General features: G+C 40.3%; 1 protein-coding gene across 5 annotated transcripts in view; it reads right to left on the reverse strand.

Moving 5' to 3' along the window:
- Window positions 1-539: 539 nt before the first annotated feature.
- AFAP1 (actin filament associated protein 1) overlaps window positions 540-24358 on the reverse strand; it is an 87130-nt gene continuing 63311 nt past the window's right edge. For 2 of the 5 annotated variants that reach the window (XM_020790497.3, XM_072998421.2), the window contains 11 exons: window positions 23718-23802; window positions 23246-23395; window positions 21187-21398; window positions 19612-19757; window positions 17231-17366; window positions 15899-16156; window positions 12537-12651; window positions 11663-11827; window positions 10160-10350; window positions 7479-7640; window positions 540-5163 (listed from right to left, as the gene is read on the reverse strand). In XM_020790497.3, the coding sequence (XP_020646156.1) occupies window positions 5137-5163; window positions 7479-7640; window positions 10160-10350; window positions 11663-11827; window positions 12537-12651; window positions 15899-16156; window positions 17231-17366; window positions 19612-19757; window positions 21187-21398; window positions 23246-23395; window positions 23718-23802 (1647 nt within the window). In that variant the 3' untranslated portion in view covers window positions 540-5136. The remainder of the gene's footprint in view (window positions 5164-7478; window positions 7641-10159; window positions 10351-11662; window positions 11828-12536; window positions 12652-15898; window positions 16157-17230; window positions 17367-19611; window positions 19758-21186; window positions 21399-23245; window positions 23396-23717; window positions 23803-24358) is intronic. The other 3 variants (XM_020790498.3, XM_020790501.3, XM_020790500.3) reach the window with 3 other exon arrangements.

Consider the following 24358-nt stretch of genomic DNA (forward strand, 5'->3'; position numbering starts at 1 on the left):
CTGAAGAGCACTAAACCTATGGTAGGGAGGCAGCTTAATAATAAAGGAGCAAAAAATGGTTGCTGCAAGGTCAGAATGATAAAACAAGTTCCCATCACTGTAAAATGGGTGCTATACAACACACGCATATTCCACAGCAGAAACTGGTAACTGGCTCTCCAAATCATTTTTTGGATTGCAGCATCTATAATGTATCCTTTTGAGTATGCTGGCTAAGGCTGATGGGCCCTAAAACGGAGGTGGGCCACAGCTGCCTATCCCTGCGCTATAGGAAAGAATGGCTTGACCAACTCAGTTCCATGGATTCAATTCTCTCTTAGATCTCCAGTCAATATCCAGACTGGCTCCTGCAGCCTGCTGCCCTTCTTTTTTTTTCAGCTGCATCTTCATTTCTTCATTGACATAGGCAACTGCATTATATTCTGGACATGATTTTGCATTTAAGAAGAAAGAGGAAAACTTTGTGCAGGAGTGTGTGGATACCAGTGAGTGTGTTCAATAATTTTTTTTTTATTTGCTTATTTGGCAGCGTCTCTAAAAAAAAAAAAAGATTTATCTGTGGTCTTGTAAGTACTAAAAGAGACAATCACTTTACATAGCCAGGTGACAGAGGTAGCTTCATGATTGTCATGAGGGCCAATTAGCTAGAATTCTACCTAGCTACTGTTTCCTGGGAGTGGGAAGGACGTGTTACTCTCGGGTTTCATTCGCTTTTTAAAACACATCTGTCCTATAGGCAAAAAAATGTGGATGTCCAGCAGGCTCACTCTTGAAGCTATGGACACATATGTCAGATTTCAGTTTAAGTAGAATTTGTCAGTCTAGGGGAAAAAAAAGATGAAGATGCAGCAACTATGATTTAAATTCATCCTCTGCTCAAACCAAGACTCACAATGGAAAAATAAACTTATTCATATCTGATAAAGTTGATCTAATTAGCCTACTGTGCATTGCATGACGTGGACCATAACAGAAATTATTTCCTTGAGAAACGTATTTATCAGCTGTCTAGAATACATCATAAATATGTACATCTATAAATTAAACATTCAATGAAATATACAAATAAATTAATTTAAAATTATTTGCCTAAGCAAAGTATTTTTTTGCATAAAAACGTTCCTTGCAGTAACAATTTATGGGATACAGATGATATTTCTGCACATTTCAGTTTATTTTCCCTGCCAAACTGCCATACAATCCAAACAGCTAGTGGAGGAAGAATTGAAAAATGAAAAAAAAAATGGCAGCAAGAACACTCAACTGCATGCACCTGCAGGACTGCAGGAAAAATCTGCCTCATGTATGGGGAGCATCTTATTGTCCTATAGGAAGGGTGGGCAACTTTGGCATACCTCTCTCTCCTGGAATCTCCCCCCCCCCCGCCATGACTACACCCCTCCTCTCTGCAACCGTTGGATGTCACATGTTGGCAACAAACTATGAAAAGCCTTGGTTTATAGGGCTTTTTTACAACTTGCCACTGAAATTAAGTGGTGTGGTTTTGGGAGTTGAGTCTGAAGACACCAGTGGATCACACACTTGCTATGTAAGCACTTTGTTGTGGGCAATTTATATACAGCATTTCCCCCTCCTTCCCATGGGCTGCTCCATTCATTACCTTCAGAAAGGTTGTTCAGTTTGCAGGGACATAGCAACCTTTACCTCTCCCTTACCGATTAAGGAAAATATGGGCTCTGGGGATGTTTGTCCCTGCACAACTTGGACATTCAAGAAAACTGGTTAGCAAGTGCCCTGGATTTCCAGTCAGATACAGGACTCCCAGTTTAAGAAGCCAAATGAGGCAGCTCTTTATAAAGAAACAAAGGGCTCCAATATACAGAGTGGTGCCTTCTGACAACAGTCCCATGTTCAAGGAACAAAGTACCAAAATCAATGGCACAGATCTGATTTGGTCTGTACCTTTCATCCTGTACATGGCTGCACCTCAAAAGGAATGACACATGGACAGGGGGAGAGTGCAAACCTGGACACAGCCAGGACCTAAATGGCAAGAGCAACAAAAAGATAACCCACAGGTAAGCTGAAGCTTCCCTATCTCTTCCTCTTTTTAGACAGACATCTCAGAACAGTTAATATATACCAAAGTAAACATTCCAAGCCTGGTAAAATGTTTCCTCTACCAATGAACCAAACTCTCAGCCAGCAACCTGCAGATTCAACACCTTCAATACCACTGTCTTGTAGAAATCCCTCTCACTGGAAGACAGAACAGGATGATTAAATGAAAAACTAACTGGTGGTTGGAAAGGGGTGTAACACTTTCATGAGTATGAGTAATACCTATAGCTTTTAAGCAAACTGTAATTCTTCTTCAGCAGGATGATAATTCCCTGGAGGGATAAAATTAGAGAAACCATGGAAAAGGAATTAACACCAGCTTGCCCAAACTCTGGCATCATCACCAAAGACCTTTTTCCATATCCTCCTGACATCTGAAGTCAGGCTGCTGGTAACTGAGAAAGGGGACTTTTTGTTTGTGATACTTTTATGGAAAACCCTCCTCAAACTCCCTTACTTTTGCTATCAACAACTTGACTGTTTTAATCACTACTACTGAAAGGAAAAATAACACAATTTTAAAAATAAGCACAAATCATTTTTTGAAAACTTTTAAGCTGGGGCAACAACATCCGGAGGTCCATGGGCCACGTATCCCTATTTGTGAATCATGGGATGGACCTTTTCCCCCTCCAGTCCCTCAGATATTTCTGTTATTTGAGGAACTGGGTTTCCTCAACACAGCAAATAAAACAACATCAAGAAGCCCAAACTGACAATAGCCTCACAGCTTAGGAGAGGCTAGGTTGTTAACTATCTTCATATTTGGGTCCTGACATCACTAATAACAAAAAACAAAACAAAAAGGCAAGGGAATTGGCAGGGGGGGGGGGAAGAGGCGAGAAAGTTGCCTTTGGTCTAGTTTGTCCCATCTCCAGCTCTGTCACCAGGGCTGGTGTTTTCACTAAAAGGGCAAGAGCCCTTTCTGGAAAATTCTTCAGGGGGCGAGCTGAACTCTTGGGGCAGGAAAGAATGGATGTCCACGGTATTCTGCATCCTCTGACCATTAGTCTCTCCTGGTTTCCACAGAGAACCCTATCTATTGCCTTAAAAATAAATAAATAAATAGATAGATAAATAAATAAATACAATTTACAATCTCTCAAGAGCCCTGAATAACTCCCATTGTAGATGTTGTTCAAATTATGATTGACCTACAGGGCACACAAAATGCTGCTTTAAGTGAGGAGAGGCACACCTCTTTGCCTCAGACGTGGTGTCACAGGCCCAGGGCAAGCAGAAGACCTTACCATTTGGGGTGAGGGGGGACTGTCAGCCCTGGCTCTCTCCTCAACACCCCAACAGTGGCAGAGAGGAGGCCCAAGAAACACACTGTCCAGTAGTGGAGCAGGACAATCCCAATTATATTATGTTTTGACTAGAGCTCAGTGAGCATGGATGGCAAAGTGGCTTTTTTCCTCTTTTATCTTTTCCCTCACAGCTTTCTTGGCTTACATGAGAGAGACAGAAAGAAAAAAAAAGTGCACAGAACAGACACCACTACCCCAAACTAAACCTCCCTAGCCTGGATCCTTACATCTACCTTCAGGAAAGAAACAGAATTGAAAAGGAGAAAAATGAGCTTTTTCCCTGGAGTGAAAGCCTCTTCTTACTGTTCAGAGGATGAGAGGTGACTCTTGTCCAGCTGCCAGGCCTCATATGCCAGACAAAGGAATGATACTGGAGCAGCCCATACGCACAGGCGCTCTCTGCATTCTTCTGTTCACATGCAACATTTGGGAAGCAGGGTCAGGGAGGGCAGGCGTTAAAGATAGCCACAGGAAATGTTCTACTTTTATGTTTCTTTGAGGTGTGCACAATACTAATGAAAGCATATATAGGACATTTCAAGCATTCAAACTGCTTCACATATTTGATCCTGGTAATCCTGCAAAATGGGCTACTCTTGTTAACTCCATAAGGAAGGCAGGGTTGGGCTATGGCTGCCCCGTGAGTGCCCTCATAAATTTCCACTGGGGACCTCCTGGCCTCACAGCTCATGCTCTTAGTCACTATATTACAGCAGGTGAAAGAAATGTGATTAAACATTAGAAGAGTAAACATAAATAAACAGGGACACATAGCAACTTTAGCAGAGATTACTTAAAATAACATGTGTTAAGGAATCATGATGAAACGTACTTTGTTCGAAACATTCACTGCTGATCAGAAAACCTTTGCATGCAACAGTGACAGGAAGGAGGGGGGAAGCTAGTTTTTTAAAAACATCAGTTTTGGTTTGTTAACTTGGAATGTTTCTGAATGCAACAAAGCTTTGTTCTTTTGGTTGTTCTGTACCTTCTTCCCAAAGATCTTCATCAAAATGTCTACTGCTATGAAAGGGAATCAAGGAGACAGAGGTGGTTGGGATATTTTTGTAAGTGGCATCTCTTAGTATTGGACTTTTAAAGTAAGAATTTAAAACATGAGAACATTATTATTATTTTTTTAAAAAAAGATTTTTTAAGAGTTAAAACTATGGCTGTTCTTTTTACTTGAAAGGGCAATGAGTCTTCCTACCAGTAGCAAGACTGTTTTCCGCTCATGTTTTGTCCTCCGTTGATCACTCATCACCATGGAAAACACCAAGTGCACAACCCCAGCAAGGGCTCCAGCTTTTCATTTGCCTTCCGTGTGAAACTTGTAAGGACTAAACGAAAGCCTCAAGCATTTGGATCCCCAAATTTATCCAGCAGTCCACATTTGCTTTCATACCAATTAATTAAAGCTATCTAAAACTATTTCAAATGGTTACTGAAACATGCCAATCTCCATTTCCACCTAACACAATTGCTAGTGCTAGTTTACCTGATTCAGCTACATATTCATTTATTCTGTTCATTTTATACTTCTAGTCTTCCAGATGAAACGTCACTGCAATAAAAATGCCACATTCAAAACAACTCTTTCCTTGGCTGTATTAAACTTATTGATCACTAACTGAACAGGATCAATTGAATCCTTTATATCATTGTGCAGATAACTCTTCTTCAGTCCATTTTGAGCCATATGAAACAGGGCTTTGAACAGAAAGCTGGTGACCACTTCACTTCTTTATGTTCCATTTTTCATCTCCCATTCCTAGAAGAATGCAGGGGGGGAAACGTTATATTCAATTAGCTAATTCAAGAACATTATAATGAAGAGTATTTCAGTGGGTTTAGTATGATGCAGACCATCATAATCAAAAAATTTTGCAATTTATGCCAGATAAAAGCAGTTTGCCTTAACTTATATTTAGGCAAATGACTAAAACATGAGATTAATATGCAAGAGAGATATGCTGCAATTTATTTTCAATTTGCTGGGTGTGGAGACAAAAATTCCAGAGAAAATGTCTAAACCCAAATCTCATTTACCTGAAAATGGCCCAAATCAAATTGATGCAAATTTACATCAGCTGAAACTGATGATGTCATCAGCTGACACTGGTAAATTTTAATTTGAATTATGTGAAAGCTCCCCATCCTTCTGTTTGAGGTTCTGAGGCTCCCTAGGGAAGCCTTTTGGAGCCTCAAGGTGCAGCAGGGAAGCCTTTAATAGCCAAAAAAGGCCATTGGCTTATTGGTGGTGATCCTGACCCTGGCAGCAGTTATGCCATTTTTTATTTTTTATTTTTGTCTATTAGAGGCTTCGCCTGCCCATTCCAAGGCTTCCCCAGGGCAAAAGGGAGCCCTAGGGAGCCTTGGAATCTGAAATGAAGTGGGAGGGATAGATAACTTTTAGCACTGGATGATGACATTATCTATCTTCCAATGGTGTAAATTTATGCAATCGGATTTTGTGCAATATAATGTTATCAGAATGTGTAAATGATGCTGTAAGAGTTTGGCACCAACAAAGAACAACAAATTAGCTGAAGATTGTATGGGACTGGTTCACAAATCAAGTGCTAAAGCCTGCGTGTTCTCTTGAAGGCAAGGTACATCCTAGAGACTAAGATTCCATTTTAACTGTTTTATTAGGAAACATTTTTTCCCGTTCAGAGGGCTCTTCGCTATTTCAGCTTGATTTTCTTTTTCTTCTATAAATATTTAATTTAAGGCTTGGCACAAACTCTTGCACTTGGGCATAAACAGCTCTGGCATTTTCATGCTTGGGTTATAGCACAATGGAACAATTTTGGGGCATAGTGAGACAGAATCTGATTTCCTCAGTACAAACTTTGCTTTTACAAGTCCTTATTTCCTCCTACTGTTCCATTGCAGGGTTCTGAATTTTTATCACCAGAACTCCTTATGCAATGAAAATGGAGCTAAGAACACACAGCAAGAACACAGCTTTTGTGCCATTGCCATCTTCTTTTCTGTTGTCTTGCCTAGGCAGAGCAGTGGGAGGAGCTGCTTTTCCTGCCTGAGTCACACAAGTGCATACAGAGCAGATCCGAGTAAGCAGACATCCAAGCATCTTCAACAATTGGTTTTTAATGCCATACTAAAAGCATTACTGCAGTTGTTTATGCCTCTGGTAGCAGGGTGCACATTAACATGTCCCTGATTCTGCTACCTCCTTCCCTGGGCTTCGTGCTCAAATTGGAAGCCCTCAACTCCCTGCACACGCCTTAGTTCAGTTGGAAAAGCTGCTCAACTTTACACTACTTTGTATATGCAGACCTCTTCCCTGTCAGGCCAGTGGAGTGGCTGACAGCAAGATCATGCACATGGTGTCCACCAACACCCCACAGGACATGCAGGGCTTTCCAGAATGTCTTTTAATGCAAGGAGGAAAGAAGCTAGGGATAGTCATGTAAAGTCTTCAAAAATAATGCATGTTTTGAAGTCATCACTGTTGTGATCTTAAGTACATAACTCTCTAAGCATAATGGAAAAAATTGTACTTGCTTTAGCCGGTTCAACACAAAAATGTATACAGATCTTTTGCAAGAATGACAATTGTTCTATATAATATAAAGCTATTAGCCTCTTTTTTTAAAATAATTTTTTTTACGTTTCTATCAAGATATACCAAATCATTGTAACACCAAAGAACAAACACAATATGAAATTCAGAAATTATCTTTCATTCAATCAGAAGAAAATAAAAATAAAACCTATTCTGGAATATGCCAGCCATATTCCAAGATCCTTTCACATTGTGACATCCTTAGTAAAAGCACATTGCTGCTAATTAAAGAGTTCCCTTTTCAATTATGGGTGCATTCAGCTTTGTATCATTGCACACAAGTTGCCTGCACCCTAAAATCAAACAAGGAATTATTTAATTAGTGTCAATATGCCATTCCCGTTGAGGTCACCCACAGCGCACAGCTAGGTGACAGGATACTTGTCATCAACTTCCATTTTTGAAGCAATCATAACTCGGGTGTAAACAGAAGGCAAATTATGCTATGGCAAGGGTAATGACCAAAGAACATAAGACCCTGACAGGGAGCTCACCTTTGCCTTCTGAAGCACGTGGCCTCTGCATGGAGAACTGCTTGAGGAAGAATGTCTTTTCAGGACTACAGCACTGTTCACAGGCATGGAACCTTCTGTATCACTTGTATCACAACTGGAAATTGGTGAATTCTCCAGCGTCTGATGCTTTAGCACTGGAGACTAAATGATTTTAAGAATAACCTGAAATCACAGCAGCTACCAAAAGGGAATGCAAGAGAGAATCTTTCAACATGCACAAAATGTTACCAAATAGACCAGACCTTAACTGGCCCCAATGCAGGCCTATTAAGAAGCATCATACTGGATGGTAGAAACAAGGTGGACTTCTGGTCATACACTCAGACAAAATTTAACTTTCTGAATGGAACTTCAGCAAACAACATCAGACAAAATGCATTTTAATCAACAGGTCTTTAAATTACTTATTTACAAAGGAATACAGCCTTGCAGTGAAAGTTAAGTTCTTGAGATATGAAACAAAACCATTACATTCATTATGAAATATTTCATATCTTTAAGAGGAAACCTTGGACTTTTCTGATTATGCACAGCAAACCTTGTTCCAATTCTCTGTTAAACATCAAATCACAGTATGATTTGACATCGAACAAATTGAAAAAGAAATCATACTTATCTAGGTTCAATAAATCAGCTGAAGGAATTTAATATCAAATATCTTAAAAAATGTAATTAGGGGCACATTTCCAACATTTCAGATTTCAAAGATGGTCACAACTCAGTGAAACTATAGATAGCATTAACTACCTTAGAGAAACATTAAAGCCAGCTGAATAGCTCAGTGATGTAGGTCAGTGTGCTCCAACCTTTTTAATTCCACGGACCGGTTGGGGAAGGCGGAGCACCCCCCTGCGCGCTCACACGGACACATGCACAAAGGAGCGGGGGTGTTTGGGTGCACTCGTGAAGGGGGTGGGGGGCGCTCTCTCACTCATGCGCATACGTGAAAGGGCTGTGCAGGGGACGGGAGGACGTGCAGGGTGTGGTCTGCAGTCTGGTCCGGCCTAGGCCACGGACTGTCACGGGCCGCGGACCGGGGGTAGGTAACTGGCTGCAGAGATACAGGCTAGGAGTTCAATTTCCCACTGTGCCTCCCGGCAGAAGACCCAGCCTGTGTAGTTATGGGCATGCTGAACAGTTCTTGGGCACCCCCAGAGGAAGGGAATGGTAAACCACTTCAGTTTCAGTTTATTATTATTACAGTCCATGACCAGCAAGACACTGAAAATAATATAGATTGAATTTATAAGACACTATACAGCACTAATGCAAATGAAAAGAGAGATAAAGGAAAGTTAAAGCTTAAAATCATTACCCATTAAATCTACATGCAGCTGTGAGAAATTTCACACAACTGAGTGTAGTCTGATTATTAAGGCCTAAAACTAGTTTGTATAAGATTTCTGTTTCAGGACAGCCTGAGAACTGGTTAAGCAGAGGGATAATGAACTTAATACATGGTTCACGACAGAACCAGCAGTGTAAATCACTCCTGTATATTCTCTATGTGGAAAAACCTGGAAAGGGTTGCCATAAGTCAGAATTGACTTGACAGCACACAATTATTAGAGAAACAAGCAGGTTTTGAGAAGCTTTTCTTTCTTAACTATGGCCAAGGAAATACACCAGTTTTCTGATCTAAACACATACATTCAGTTCACTGAAAAGTAAAGAGAAAGATTCTGATTTCCTCTTCATGGTTGTGGTGGAGGAAGGTCTCAAGTACATAATACTAAACCTTCAATATCTGGTTCACGTGTCTCAGTAAACCATAGTTTATTGCGGGGATGACCTGTTGTTCCTCTAGATATAAGTGGACTACTTCTGAGAAGTAGGTGTTCTGGTGGAGACTGATTATAGTAGGAGTCCAAGAAGATCTAGAAGGTCACAGATTCATAACGTCTCACTTGGAGGTGAAAAGAATAGAGTACAAGCCCCTTTCCCGTTATATTCTAAAATAACCTCTATGCCAGCTCTTCAGTAACCCAAATGAACAATTATATTAAATGAAAGTGAAACAACTAGAAAAAAAGAATAGCAATGTAACCGCAGACTACCTCTCCCAATGCAAAAAAGATGAGACTTCTCCTACTTGTAGCAACACTGAATTGGTACAAATGTCAGTGTGGCATCTGCCCAGGTCATGAATATTAATGCGATATCTGCATGGACCAATCGGAGCGCTGGAGGGGCAGAGTCATGAGATATAAGAGACTCAGGAGGAGGAGGGGGAGTTTTAGTTAGAGAGATTGAGAGTTTAGAGAGAATTGAAGAGTTTTGGGAGTTTGGGTAGGAGAGTAGTGGTTGAGAGGGGTTGAAGGAGGATATTTGTTTAAGAGTTAACCACATTGCTTGAACTATCATCATCTGTTAACAATAAACAATTTCTATTCAGTTCTTTTAAAAATGACACCTTGCCTGGACTTCTATTATTAATAATGAACAATGTTGATGTAATCAACTGGTGGCAGCTGAAAGACATGTAGCGTGAGCTCTTAGTTTGGTGAAATAATCAGAGGATAAAGGAAGACATGGTATTTGGTCTGCAAAAATTTGAGCAGGGCTCTTAGCAATAGGACCCTTTGGAAGTCATTAATTCACTGGATCATTGTAAAGTTGGCAGCAACTGAGTAACAGATAATATGCACACATACACATACCTGTGCAGTAGAAGTTCCTGATTTAGGCTCAATTGCCAAACCTAGAGTGATGCCACCAGCCAAAGCTTTTTTCAGGTTTTCTTTCACCTCTGTCAACTCAAGTTCCAGAGTAACACGTTCCGATTCTTTCAACTTGCACTCCTCTTCCAGCTTCTTTAATTTATCTTCAAGAACAGTTAAAGTTTTCCTGCCTGAGATCAAATAGGATAAATGATGCTGAAGGCAGGGGGAAATTGTACAACCTTTAGCTGGTCAGTAGGGGCAGGTGACTGTGAACTCCCAAGACTGAAACACCAAGGTAAAATAAAAGTCACTTTAAGTCAGTCAGACACTGCACTTAATACTCTGTTTGCCAAGACAGACCAACTCTACCCCTCTGCTTGCTGATCTGTACAAGCTGGCCTCAATGAAATCTGCATAGAAGTTTTAAACTATAAAGTCAGACAAGAGAATTTAAAAATACATATTTACCTGGGGAAAAGTCTTATTGATTTTAGTGAGACTTGGGACTTACTCCCAAGTAAGTTCATATAGGATTGCAACCTTACATTGGCCAAATAAATAAATAAATAAAATGGGTTGGAAAGAATTGGTATCAAGAATGACAATGGAAAATGATTGTGGGGAAGAAATTAGCTGAAGAGAGGAAGGAATTAATTAAAGAACACTTCATCTGGCATTTGGGGCTCAGCCCCTCCCCTGCCTTATACTCATTTTGAACAGTCCTTGGCAAGCTATGTGTCCCTCATCCATTTTAAAAAAAGGCAAATCAGAGAGGCTGTTTTGCTTCAGCAATAAACGTGTGCTCACAAGAGTGATTTGGAAACCTCTTCAAAATTGTACTTAGATGGTGATGTGGGAAAGTCATTTATTTCTCCTTCCATAGTATGACAGTCTAGTTTCAATGCTGTCTAGACAAAAGCTATTAGGGAACATGCTTATTTATTTACTTATTTACAAATGAATTGCCCATCCATGTGATCTCTCCTCCCCATCTGCTGCTCAAAGATTCCATTTAGCTATCATAACCAAATGGAGAAGAGCTCCGACAGATGGATCAGGGACAGCATATGCCTTGCTAGAGTGACGCCAAGGGAAAGTGATAGGGGTGGGTGGCCTAATATAGGGCACAGGAACTGTAGCATATTCACTAATCCTGAGCCCATTACAACAGGCATCTCTCTGAACCAACTTGACATCACTGATTGCAACTGAAATGCAAATCAAAGAACTGCAGAGCATGACATCATGAAACAATCATGTTGATTTAGACAGAGGAGGCATAAGCAGGACAAGAGAGCTGCTGTTTCTCTACTGGCTCCAAGCCTCTTCTAATGCTCCATCCTTTGCACTTTACCAAGTTTCAAGTATGAGGCCCTCATTCTAGTCATATTAAAAATTGTTATAAATGTTCTGAAAGTCCTCTCCTGCTTCTGCTGAAAAGCATTTGCTAAGACACCAATCATGAAAGAACAGGCTATTAAAATCAAATGTTTTACTGACCAGCATTCACTTCAAGTGCTGCTCGAAGGTCCTTTCTTTCCTTCCGAAGCTGAGCCAGGCGATTCCTCAGCGCTTCCTTTTTCCTTAATAGCTCCTCCTCTTTGGTCTGCAACCTCTTTGCATCAGCTTCAACACGGTTCTTGCCATATTTGTACTGATCTGCATCTGTACATAAAGGGTTAATTATTGCTACCTGAGTTCAGAAATGCCACTACTCAAAATGAAAAATAAGATCAAATTCTAGGCATCCCAGTGACAATCCAACATGTTTCATCAGTTTCCTCACACACTGATTTGGTATATTAAATAAGCAACATAACACCTCCCCCACGTTGTTTGCAGCCAATATTTGAACTCACTTTAAGAAGCATAACTGTCAGAATTCTGTGAATTGTTGAGACTCTTTTTTATAATTTCTTGGCAATATCAGTGCATGGCCTGAAGAAGTGGATGAAAGCTTGCTGATTGATTATTTTAGTGGTCTAATAAAGATATTACATTCCCTGCAATAATACTGTGTAAGGACCACATATTTTGATTTTTCTCCAAGATTAAAAAATATCTTTCATTAGTCTCCGAGGAAAACTTTTCTCTTATAAAGTGCAGGGATGAAACATGAATACTAATAATGGTTTGCACATGTACACCAATCTGCTACTGTGCCACATAATTGAAATTTCAATGCACAAAGACAAGTATGGAGTGGAGCATGAGCAGAGCAGTGGAGGATAGTGTTCAGCAATACAATGTGTGCCATAGAATGGTATTTCAGATGCACAAAATGATACTTGTACACTGAGCTCCAACAGTAAGGCATATATTTCTACTTTTACATTAGCTTCAAAAGATAACAAAACGTATGGGAAACACTTACTTGAGGTGCTACGTTTCACACTTGAAGGAAAATCTGATTTCTTCTGTGGATTGTTTAATGTTCTTCCTTTCCCCATAACTCCATTAGGAGCTCCAGAAGCTTTCTTTCCTTTAAACTATTATGAAAAAGAAACATTTATTTCAGTTTTGAACCATACGGTTCATGCTTTTCCTAAATATAAAAAACTAAAACTTCTCAGTTGAAAACAAGCCAGTTTTGCACACATTTAAAATTAGATCAATCGAGAAAAGATGCTTATTCTCGAAAAGAAAGAAAAAAAAGAAAGAGTTGCTACAATTGCTACTGAGAAACACATTTGAAAACTAAACATTTCTTAAGCCACAGACCACTGGGTGTTCAACATTTCAAGCACTTTTTCAGACTCTGAGATAAAGTTTTTCAAATATGTGTGTGAGAAGGAATTAATCACAGGAAGATCTATTAACATAGAGTCTTTGGAAAGCTGGGATTATTTCCTTGAGGCAGGTAATGGGCCTGCCCTCAAATATCCAATAAGGAATTCTAGCCACTATGCCAGCTGCAAGAAAATTGGGAGACCAAGTTGCAATTTTCAATATGAATAGATAGATAATGTGAATTTCCCTAGAAAACTGAAATAAATTTTGTTTCTAATTTTGCAAGTCACCAACATAATTCTACCAACAATTGGTCCAACAATTTAAAGATGGGGAAAGAGTATCTATGTTGTGGTTGTTGTGGGTTTTTCGGGCTCTTTGGCCATGTTCTGAAGGTTTTTCTTCCTGACGTTTCGCCAGTCTCTGTGGCCGGCATCTTCAGAGCAACCATTAGATCCCGGCTGTGAAAGCCTTCGCGAATACAGCATCTATGTTGTTTATCCTTGGCACCACCAACATGCTAATAAAAAGGTCTTGTGGTCCTATACCTTTATACAGTGGTGCCCTGCATAGCGACAAAAATCTGTTCCGAAAAAATCGTCGCTATGTGGATTCGTCGCTATGCGGGGCAAAAAAGCCCATAGAAACGCATTAAAACACGTTTAATGCATTCCTATGAGCAAAAAACTCACTGTTCTGCGGAAATCCTCCATACGGCCGCCATTTTTGCTGCCTGGTAAGCAAGGAAAGGACGCGAAAACACGGCAGGTGGCCATTTTCTTCACCCAGTGGCCCTTTTGGAACCGCCGATCAGCTGTTCTTAAAACATCATTATGCAATAATCGGTAAGCGAAACGCTTACCGATCATCGCAAAGCGATGTTTTACCATCTAAAACATCGTTATGCGATCGCTTTTGCGATCGCAAAAAACACATCACTATGCGGATTCGTCATTAAACGAATCGCTCATTATGCGGGGCACCACTGTAATGAGTTTAAAAGGCAAGATATGTGTTCAAAATTTTAGCCAGCCTTTAATTCCCAGAGCCTCTTTCAGGGCAGAAAGCAATGGTAATTTTACAATGCATTTTCATACAATTTACTGGTGGAAGTTTTTTTAAATTAATGTTTCCACCAACAATTCATTTAGTGGCTATTTTAAACTCCAGAAGATCTTCCTAACCTCTGAACAAATCCTCTGGGTAAATTCTGAGGAACATTTAGAGAAAGCAACCACCACAACGTGATTTTTAAAGAGATGCTCAGCAAGATACTGAAATGGCAGCTCTAGGAATGGCTTAAGGCCTGAGATGGAGGATGTCTCACCCTACGATTTAGACAAGAGTGCTCCCCCTGCCTTGGTCACAACCAGTCTATAAACAGTTCACCCTATGGTTCAAATACATTCCAAGAGAAACAGATCCGTGCCCTTGTTACTTGGCTATGATCTGTCAGAAAATGGTCACCTGCTCAACAATCCACCTCCTACTACTTGTGTGGCATTCACAAGTCTGGAACCCACCGTGCATGAAGCTTAAAGAGCATTCTGAAGTTCTGAAGGGATAATATCTCTTAACAAATTTGAAAAGGGAACAGGCCACAGTAGGACACATGCACAAATTCAAACCTAGATTTTGTATTCAGGATTATTTAATACTTCCCTGCAGAACTGACAGCGCAAAAAAAAAATCTCAGACAACCTCCCATAGTTATAGCTCAATATTGCCAATTTATAAGCAGCTCTTTGAAATAGACAGACTAATCCCAGCCACTGATACAATCTTAAGAACAGCCAACTAACAAGGCCACAGCTTTCTTTCACATGAAACATGGGAGTTCCCAGATTTCTCCAAGCAGCATGGCTACTGGCCACTCTGACATGGATATTCCATGAGTTGTCAAAAACAAAAGGAAAAAGAAAAAAATACCCTCCAATTTGTAAGCATCAGACTGTCATATTTTTTTTCACTAAAGCTCCCAGAATGCACCAGGAATTTCAGAATTTCCCCAGTCAGAATTCTGACAGTTTAGCCAAAAAATTGAAGTAATTGGATTAGTTTCAGTACACACAGCTATGCCTTGGCAAGTCTCTCTCTGTAGTGACAGCATTAGCCTGAAGAAGAAGGAAATAGGTGGGAGTGGCTAAGCGCCATGGAAACTATAAGAGATTAGGAGACTGGTCATCTTTCTGTTTATTTGTACAGGATGGCTCCCCCACCACAAAAAAAAAAAAAAAAAAAAAAAAAAAAAAAAAACTAACAGAATTTTCGGCTATAGGTGCCAGAATTTTGGCTAGAGGAATCCATGGTGAATTCTGGGAGCTGTAGTTAAAAAAACAATCCAAAGTCTCATGCCTACAAATATGTATACCTCTTATCATAAGTCCTATTAAGTGGAGGGCTAGATTTGGCATGGAAGGCTAAATGAGTAGCGATACTGGCACCCTTGTGAGCGCCATCCCAAATATTCTCAGGCATGAGACACTGTCATAGACTTTCACACACTGTGCTCGTGATCTAAAAATAGTTCTGTAAATTGCCTTTGCAGAGTTGTAGTGAGCTGGAATGCTGATAAGGCTGAGTTCCTGATCATAGGAGCTCTGTAAGCATGTTTAGGCCAATGTGATTACAGAGCCCTCTTCCAGACCTTCACAACTGTGAGTCTGCCAAGTGCATGAGGAGACATACACCATCCATTCAGCCATTCAGAAAAATGCCTGAGTAAAATCATGCTCACAGATTCCAAACCCACCATAAATAACCTCTTACTCAAAATCAATGGTAGCCGACTCCCTTGTTGGTGGAGCCTGAATTAAGAGAAATAATATCTATGCAATTTTACTCTCCAATATTCAGCACTTCTGTCTGAGAATTAATACTTGAAGTGACAATACAGTGTATGGCTTTATTGGCAATGCGAGCATCTAATAATCAGTGCATTTTTCTTAAGACAAACACAAGAAGAAGAAAAGAAAGCTGAATTAAAAGAATGAAGCAGTGCAGTACCTGTGACACAGATCCCCTCCCCACAGCAGAGGTATTAGTGACAGACTGAGCAGAAGATAGATTGGATGAAACAGGGTGTTTATAGTGGTTAGAGGACAGTTTGTCAGTAGATAACCTATTGACTTTTCGGTCTGCTTGCGGACAGCGTGCAAAGATTTTCGGAGATGGCAGGTTATCATACAGGCCCATGTTATCATAAAGCCCATCTTCTCCTGTGCTTCTGCTACGTGAAGTAGAAAAGCCATCTTCTGGTTCCCACTGTAACACACACACTTAGTAAATTAGCATAAATTTCATGCACTGGGGGGGGAAAGATAATCATTAAAAGGTTAACTGAGTGATGTGAATGAACTGTGATCTTAAAAGACTGAAGTAGATATTCTGATTTCTTAAATCATAGTTTTCAGTGACATTCAATGCAGGAACTGGGATTACATCTCAACATGATAAAAGTTCAGTATATAAATCACTTTACTAGACATTACAAGATTACAGGTATCATATCAACCGTTCTTCTCCCTTTAATCCTCTCTTACAAAATGGCTGGTTAAAGGGGAAATTCTACTACAGGTACTAGAAATTACTTATAGCAAAATTCAGTGAAGTGATTTAGGAAGTAACTATTGCTCATCTTAACCTACAACAGAGCTTCCCGTGAGGATAAAATGGGACAATTTCAAATGCATCACTTTAAACTCCTGAGGAAAGGGAACTGGAGGGAAACATGGCAAGTCCTCTACACATTTATAGGAAATTAAGTGTCATTAAAAATAATGAGACAAATTTATCATTATCATCATGATGTTAGAACTGCAGAGCTGGAAGGGACCCTATGGATCACGGAGTCCAGCCCTTGTCAAGGAAGCACAGTGGAGTATCAAACTCCCAACTTCTGGCTCCACAGCCAGATACTAAAACCACTGAGCTACCCAGCGGTTCAATTTGTGAAAGCGTGGATAAGATTACAGTGTTGGAAGTGATGACACAAATGAAGGACATCAGGGACAAAGAGCACAAAGGTGAATGAGTAATGGACATAACATCATCTCCCTCTTTTCTTCTTGCATACTTTTCACAACTGTAAGCTTAATCACACCCTTACTTTGACCTTTCCCCAAGGAGTTACATTAATACTTTGGATTTATCTAACCAAGGAGTATTGAACTACATATATTTATATTGGCTTACATGTTCATGTAATATTGGAACAATATGCCCCACAGTTAAGGACTCTGTTCATGAGGCATGGTTAGCAACACTTTGGGATCATGCCCAGGGACACTCAGCCAAGTAGGCTTTTGGAGTTCAACACACGTAAGTGATTTGACCTACACAAAAATCAATTCTTACTGATCCATTTATGCAAGGAACATCATCGTAATGAAGTGCCATCCCGCTGGGACATGCGTAGCCATTGGCAGCATTTCCCCGATAAGGATTAGTAGAGACAACCCGTCTGTTCATAAAACTAAAACAAACAAAAACAAAAGAGAACATTAGCTCAGTTTATGTTGAAAGGACATTTTGGGAATAAAAATGATTCATCCCTTCACCTCCTCTCAAATTCTTCCTTGCATTCCTCCCACCCCATCTTCTCAATATGCACAGCATGGTATTGCAAGCTGGAGTTTCAAACATGTAGCTGTTCTTCCGCAAAATACAATACATGGGGCTGTGTGGGGTTGATTAGGACTCAGTATAAATTAAGTGATTTGAGGGGTAAATTGATATTAAAAATTGTTTTACAACTAATGTTCAGTAATAGAAAATCTGATAAAAGTCTCTTAAGACTGTCTGCCCTATGGAAGGAAATCTGCTCAGGAAGGACCAAATATTTTCTGCAAGTTACATTACATTGCTGGAGGTGTGGGGGGGGGCAGCAAACACATTGGACTCTCTAATCACAGCTTGTTAATTCAAAAGATACTGGCTAGAGAAGCAGGGATTGCATTTCCCTAGAAAGCAATGTTTGTGGGCAATACAAGGTGGCTCTTTCTCAGCATGGCTTGTCTGTGTGGTTGCCTTGGAAATTCAGATCCACACATTTGGATGATAAATCCACTGTACCACTCAAAAGTTTAGGCTTTGAATCCAGGAGGGATGAACATATACCCTGAATGTGTTTAAAGGAATGATGTCTCACAGCTACTTAGTAAAAAGTAACCAGATGGGCTAGCATGTCTTGCTTATATTACTTTGGAACTAGTACCTCAAGGGCAGCAAATGACGGGGGCAGCAAACAATGCTCATGGGCTCTGAGTTAAGGTGCCCCCTCATGCTGGTCCATGAGCTGACCCTACAGTACCTCCTGTTCTTTCTTTATCCTCTTTATTTATTTGTCATGCAGTAAAAAAGGAGATGAAAAAGCTTTAAAGTCAATGTTTTCCTCTGTCAGAATTGCCCTCTTCTCAATACCCATACCACATAAAATTGGGGAGCATTTGATAATCTTCATATGTCAGTTGCTTTGAGTAAAGCAAACGTGCCATGAAACTCAGCACTTCTATGAGCCACTCTTTTAAGTATTGCAAATAGCTTCAAATACTGAACCCTAAAATACTGCCAGTAAGAACAGGACTAACTCCCAGCTGTCCTCAACACTGACTGTGATGGTTGGGACCAAAGGGAGTAATGGTCTACAATATCGGGAAGACTGCATTTGTCCACCTTAATTCTACCATATATTATTCTGAAAGGGATAGAATTGCCACAGTTCCTTGTATTTTTGCAGATTAGACAAAGAGTTACGAAATACAACTTCCCTAATAATTGTTTCAATTCTAATGACTTATTATTTTTAGCTTTTAATACTGTTTCTTTTTAATAGTGTAAGTCACCTGATCCCTTTTTAGAAGAAAGGCAGGGTAAAAATATTTTAAATACATAAACAAACAAATAAATAAGCAGGGTAAAATATTTTAAATAAATATATAAATGATGAAAACTGCCATAACATTACAGTTATTTATAATTTTAAGACAATGTATAGCAAAAAATTGGGAGATATATACATCGTATTTGAAATCAGAAGGCATCATGAGGTGATAGTAAGGTTTCAATGTTTAATTAATTAATTAGTTAATTAAAGCAAAATTATTTGACTGATTAAAGATGGCTCTGTTTGACAGGCAACAGGAGTCCTCCCCATCTCGTATTTAATACAAATATGTATTTTAAAAATTGACAGAGGATCTGAAGATCTCTCCCTTTTCACACCCACAGGAGGAATGGCTCTTCTAGCATAATAGCTCCCATAACAAGCATGAGTCATCTAAAAACAAAAGGAAGTGTTTCATGCTTTAAAATGTGTTTTAACTCACAAGCACATGTAATTCACAGATAAGCATTATTAACCAATTAACATTGCTTTCATTGGATAGTGCTAATAAATAGCAACTTGTTTGTAAACCATTCTGAATTAACAGGGATGCCTGACTATTAACAATCCTTAACCACTTTTACTCAAAAACATGTACCACTGACTTCAGTAGACTGTTTGCAATGAGTGTGCTTAGCACGGTGGCTCAAGTTGCTTGGGTTACAATTACGGTGACTACACTGCAGGAAACATGGGCTACAGGAAATTTCAGTTTTTTGGTACAATATCTAGTAAAGACTGCATTACTGCTAAGGTTTCTTGGCACCATTGTTTCTTGAAACAATGAAAAGCTTGAATTCCTTAAAATGCTCTTTACTGGTACAACTCTTCCTACCAGAAGGTTTGCTTTGCAGCCTGAATAACACTTGCTGTCACATCCACATCTATATAGTCATAGTGCAGAGTGCCAGGGTCTGCCGATGAACCACTCTCAGCCAGTAAAATCCCAATCCATCTGCCCATGTCTTCTGAAGAAGAAGCCTACAAAGAAGAGAGGGAATCACAGGCTGACATTTAATCTGGTAGGAACATACTTGGCTTTTGCTTTGACTGTACTTGTTTTTCAGCTTTATCCAAGGCACTGAATTTGTACTCCACCCTTCAGTATAAAAATAATCCTAGGGTGGTCACAGGAGCACATACAGTACAAATATACAATAAATGAGCAGCAGACTAAAAGTGGCAATTAAAAACAATGCTACTGCAGACTATGAATTATGACACCAGTTTATTACACTTCTGTGTAAATGAATAGGAGTCTTCAGTCTGAAACTCACTGTTGGTAGAGATAACAAGAGAAATAAAAGTTTTCCAGAGCTGGAGCAATATTAGACATGTTTTGCTAAGGTGTCAAGTGAGCTGACAGTGAAGTGTCGACATAATCCTTCTTAGCCAGGTTGGGACAAGAGCTCTTGGCACAGAAACACAGAATGCCATGCCTTTGGAACAGAATTGGTGCGTCGCTTAATGGGCACCCCGTTTAACGACGAAATCGCATAGCGATTAACTTTTTACGATCACTTTTGCGATCGCATTGTGATGTTTTACATGGGAAAAAATCGCTTTGCGATGATTGGTACCCTGTTTCGCTTACTGATCATCGCAAAGTGATAATCTTTTAACAGCTGATCGGCGGCTCCAAAATGGCCGCTGAGTAAAAAAAAATGGCCGCTCGCTGTTTTCTGGAATGGATTCCTCGCTTACCGGGCATAGAAAATGGCCGCCGTATGGAGGATTTTCGCTTAAAGGTGAGTCTGAAGCCCATAGGAACGTATTGAAGGGGTTTCAATGCATTCCTATGGGCTTTTTAATATCGCATAGCGACGAAATGGCTTTGCAGCGATTTTTGCTACACCGATTATCGTCGCTATGTGAGGCACCACTGTATTTTCTTATTTTCTTACATGTGGAATATCTTGCTTGCTCCAGAAGCAGTGCAATTCTGCTTAGGTCCAAGCCAGTAAAGTAGGCATGAAGAATCTTCGTAAGGGGAGGGGGGTTTAAATTCCCCCAGATTCCTCCACGTGGATGGGGCCATTCTCTCTGACATCACTGGGTCCACAGATAAAGCACCAGGAAGAGTCAGCAGACCTTGTTTCTTTCCCACTTTCCTTTCCTGTACAGTGAAGAAGGAGTAGGTTGCCCCTTACCACTGCTGATCGCCCTGCCAACTTTGTTCCTCCATTACTTTCCTATTGGGAAAAGCAAAAGGGGAGCAAAGTGACTGACCTACAGCCTTGAGGTGGCAGATGAATCATCTGCTGCCTTTCCCTTCTGCCCAGGAAGGGCTTTGGGGAGGGAGAGGGATTCATCCTGAGGCCTTGTAGAATGGCTTGATGGGCCCCAATTTGTCTCACATGCTATAGGTTCCTGATAGCTGCTGTAGATGATTTGCACACTGAGGACCTACCTCTAGTACTGCAACCTCCTGGGCATTTCGAAGCAGTCGGAATGTCAAAGGATGCTTGGAGTCTAACCCTGGAATAACTTCACAGCCACGGAGAGGAATAGAAACAATATGGGTCTTTAGATCTGTCCTGTCCTTGTGGAAAATGAGCTTATTGTCTTTCACTCGGCACCAGCGTTCACGCCAACGATTATTTGAGAGCACATTAAGATATCCTGGAAAACAAAAAAGAAACTTTTCGTTTGTTTGTTTTAAATGTGTGTAAGGCAACTCCTAGGCTTATCAAAATCAAAAGCCACTTTCAGGAATAAAAACTAAAGCCAGCCTGAGAATGGTATTGCAGTCGAAACTCTGCTCAGGACCTGTGTTTGATCCCAATGGACTCAGGTAGTCTGCTCAAGGTTGACTCAGGCTTCCATCCTTCCAAAGTTGATAAACCGAGTACCCAACTCTCTGTGGGGGGTGGGGCAATGTGTACCTTGCATAATTAAATTGTTAACTACCCAGAGAGTACTTTAAGTGCCATGGGACAATATATAAGCTGCACACTTCGTTTTCTACTAAAGTTTTCTCAAGCCACAAAAAGGGCCAGCATTACAGCCATTCTTGAGAAAGCCCAAAAATTATTGGCATACAGCTTTGTTGTTAAAACACAACGAGGCATGGTTTTCCTGTTCCCAGCAGTAGACCTAGTGTCGCACCATGTGTCTCTTCACAGCCTCGACAGCATCATTTCGCAATAACCACCTTATCTGGGCTTTTTGTGAAACAGATGGGAGATAACAGGGACAGAGACAGGAATGTCTTTGAGGTTTCTATGAAACATGCTGTGGTGGAAACTTTAAAAAAAGAACACATCTCACTCCTCACATTCTCTTTTCATCAATTTTACTTAACAATAGATGAGTAGCCACTTGTGGTTTTTGAAGCACATGCTTTCAAAACCTCCTGTTCTAGCAGAAAAGCAATAAACAGTCATTTAGTATGGAGGAAAAAAGCAAATGTTTTGAGGGAAGCAAGGGAAATAAACTCAACCAGCCCCCTTTGTGTAAGGAGGATAAGAATTACACAAGACCATGGCTGAGGTGAATGTGTGTCAGTGGCAAGATGCAGAGACAAACACAGGGAAGTTGGAGGAGATTAGAAGCTTAAATGGGAAGTCAGCAGAACTAAGACACTGAAATGGAGAAGCTGGTACAGATAAGAGGATGCTTCCATCATAGAAGACAGGATGGACTCAGAAAAGGAAGATGCAGAAGACAGAGGGTCTGGGACCCACGGGGGTTAAAAAAAGAAAAAAAGGTAGATGATGAGAGAGGGAGTTTCAGTGTGGGGTGATGAAAGTCAAGGTAGGAGGAGGTACTGTAAGGAAGGAGAGCTCCCACACTCTTGTAATATTTTATTCCCAGCAGTGCCAGTGAAAGCCCTCCTGACGTGCGAGGAGAAAAGCTACTGCTGCCCCCTGTCCCCCACTACTGATGTTCCCTTTCACTGCTACATGGGAACATTTGAAGAGGGACGGTGAAGGAGGAAGAAAGGCATGGCAGGGCTGGCAACAGCCATGGCAGGTTTTTTTAATTGTCATTGGATGCCTGTTTTACCTCTGAAGTGCAGTTCCTGCAGAGCCAACTATTTGCCAAACACTTGGGTCTTCAGTCTTCAGGACTTGGCTCTGAAGACCCAGATCAATGGCAAACAGCTAGCCGCATGGCAGCCAGCAACAATTCAAAACAACCTGGTACTACCACGATCATCACCTTTCCTCCTCACAGAAGTCCTCAAGTACAATGTGGGAGGGACCACTAGTAGGGGACCAGGTGGTAGAGCTGCCACCCCAAGCACTCTACCAACTGAGGTGGCCGATGGCAGGCCAGTCTTGATCCCCAGCCACAAATCTGTGGTGTGTTTTGGGAGCCAAGAGGAAACATTAATGAGGCCAGACAATGGTAAATAAAGGAATATGTTGGAGAATTGCTACAAGAGAGCTGACTGACTGTATTGAACTAATCCATTAGTGTATGAATAGAAACACTGAGGCAGCAATAAAAAATAGGCCACTCACCACATGTTGGAATATCTTCTTCTGCTGACGAAGTTTGTTCATCTGTTGAGGGCTTTTTCTTTCCTAGGCCAATTATTTTTGTTATTTTCTTCCCCGTTACTTTAGACACGGTGCCTTTGGATTCTGTCTTGGAACTTTTTTTCCTCTTTACTATCAAGAAGACACCAAACATGTAAATATCCAGTTACAAATCAGGTGTTCCAGAAAAAGCATTTTTTTAAAATCATGTACAGCTAACAAAGACTTCTCTGCAGTGAACATCCAAAGTTTTTGGATAACCAGAGCACCAAAATGGATCCAGATTCAAATCCCTGCACAAAGAAAGCCACCTATGCCTAAAACCAGTAAGAATTTTACATCCAGTGAAATAGAGTTATCACTCACTTCTCATTGTTTATACAGCTCTGTAACTGTCTTTTTCATAAATGATTGCAAATGTTCTACTACTCTAGCATGATTAGCAGCACCTTACCTTGTTCTTTTCCATTACAGATGGCAGTTACTCCATTTTCTACTGCACCCTCTCCATCAGAACTTGGTCTTTCAGAAGATAATTTCTGCAGCAACAACATAATAGGATCACTGTTAATTGGTTATGCTGGAAATGACTTGTCATAAAACAAAGAATGTAGTAAACATTTGTTTATCCATGCAACAAATGTTCGACAGACAAGAATTAATTCTTAGGTATTTATTGGCTTTTTCACACAAACTTACCAGAACTTCTGAATATCACACGATTCCTCCACTTGCTCACATTCATCTCAAATTATTTTCCTCTCTTTTACTTACTCTCTTTGTACACCAATGGTTCTATCTCCATAGAATTATTAATACTGTAAATCACTGATGTTGTTGCAATGTGTTGTCTAGTCACATCCAACTCACAGTGACCCTGGCAGTATTTTCAAAGTATCTGAGATATTCAAGGAGTGGTTTTACTAGTGCCAACCCCCCAGTGGGTTTTCATGACTTAGCAGGGATCCTTAGTCCTACAATATATCCACTACAACACAGTGGCAGCTCATATTAAATAAACACTAAACAAAAATCTAAGATGGATTTCAAACTATTTCTCTGAACACATTTCAGCCTCCTTCTCTTCACTGTACT

Source organism: Pogona vitticeps, chromosome 4 (genome assembly GCF_051106095.1).
Source record: "Pogona vitticeps strain Pit_001003342236 chromosome 4, PviZW2.1, whole genome shotgun sequence".
Lineage (NCBI taxonomy): Eukaryota > Metazoa > Chordata > Lepidosauria > Squamata > Agamidae > Pogona > Pogona vitticeps.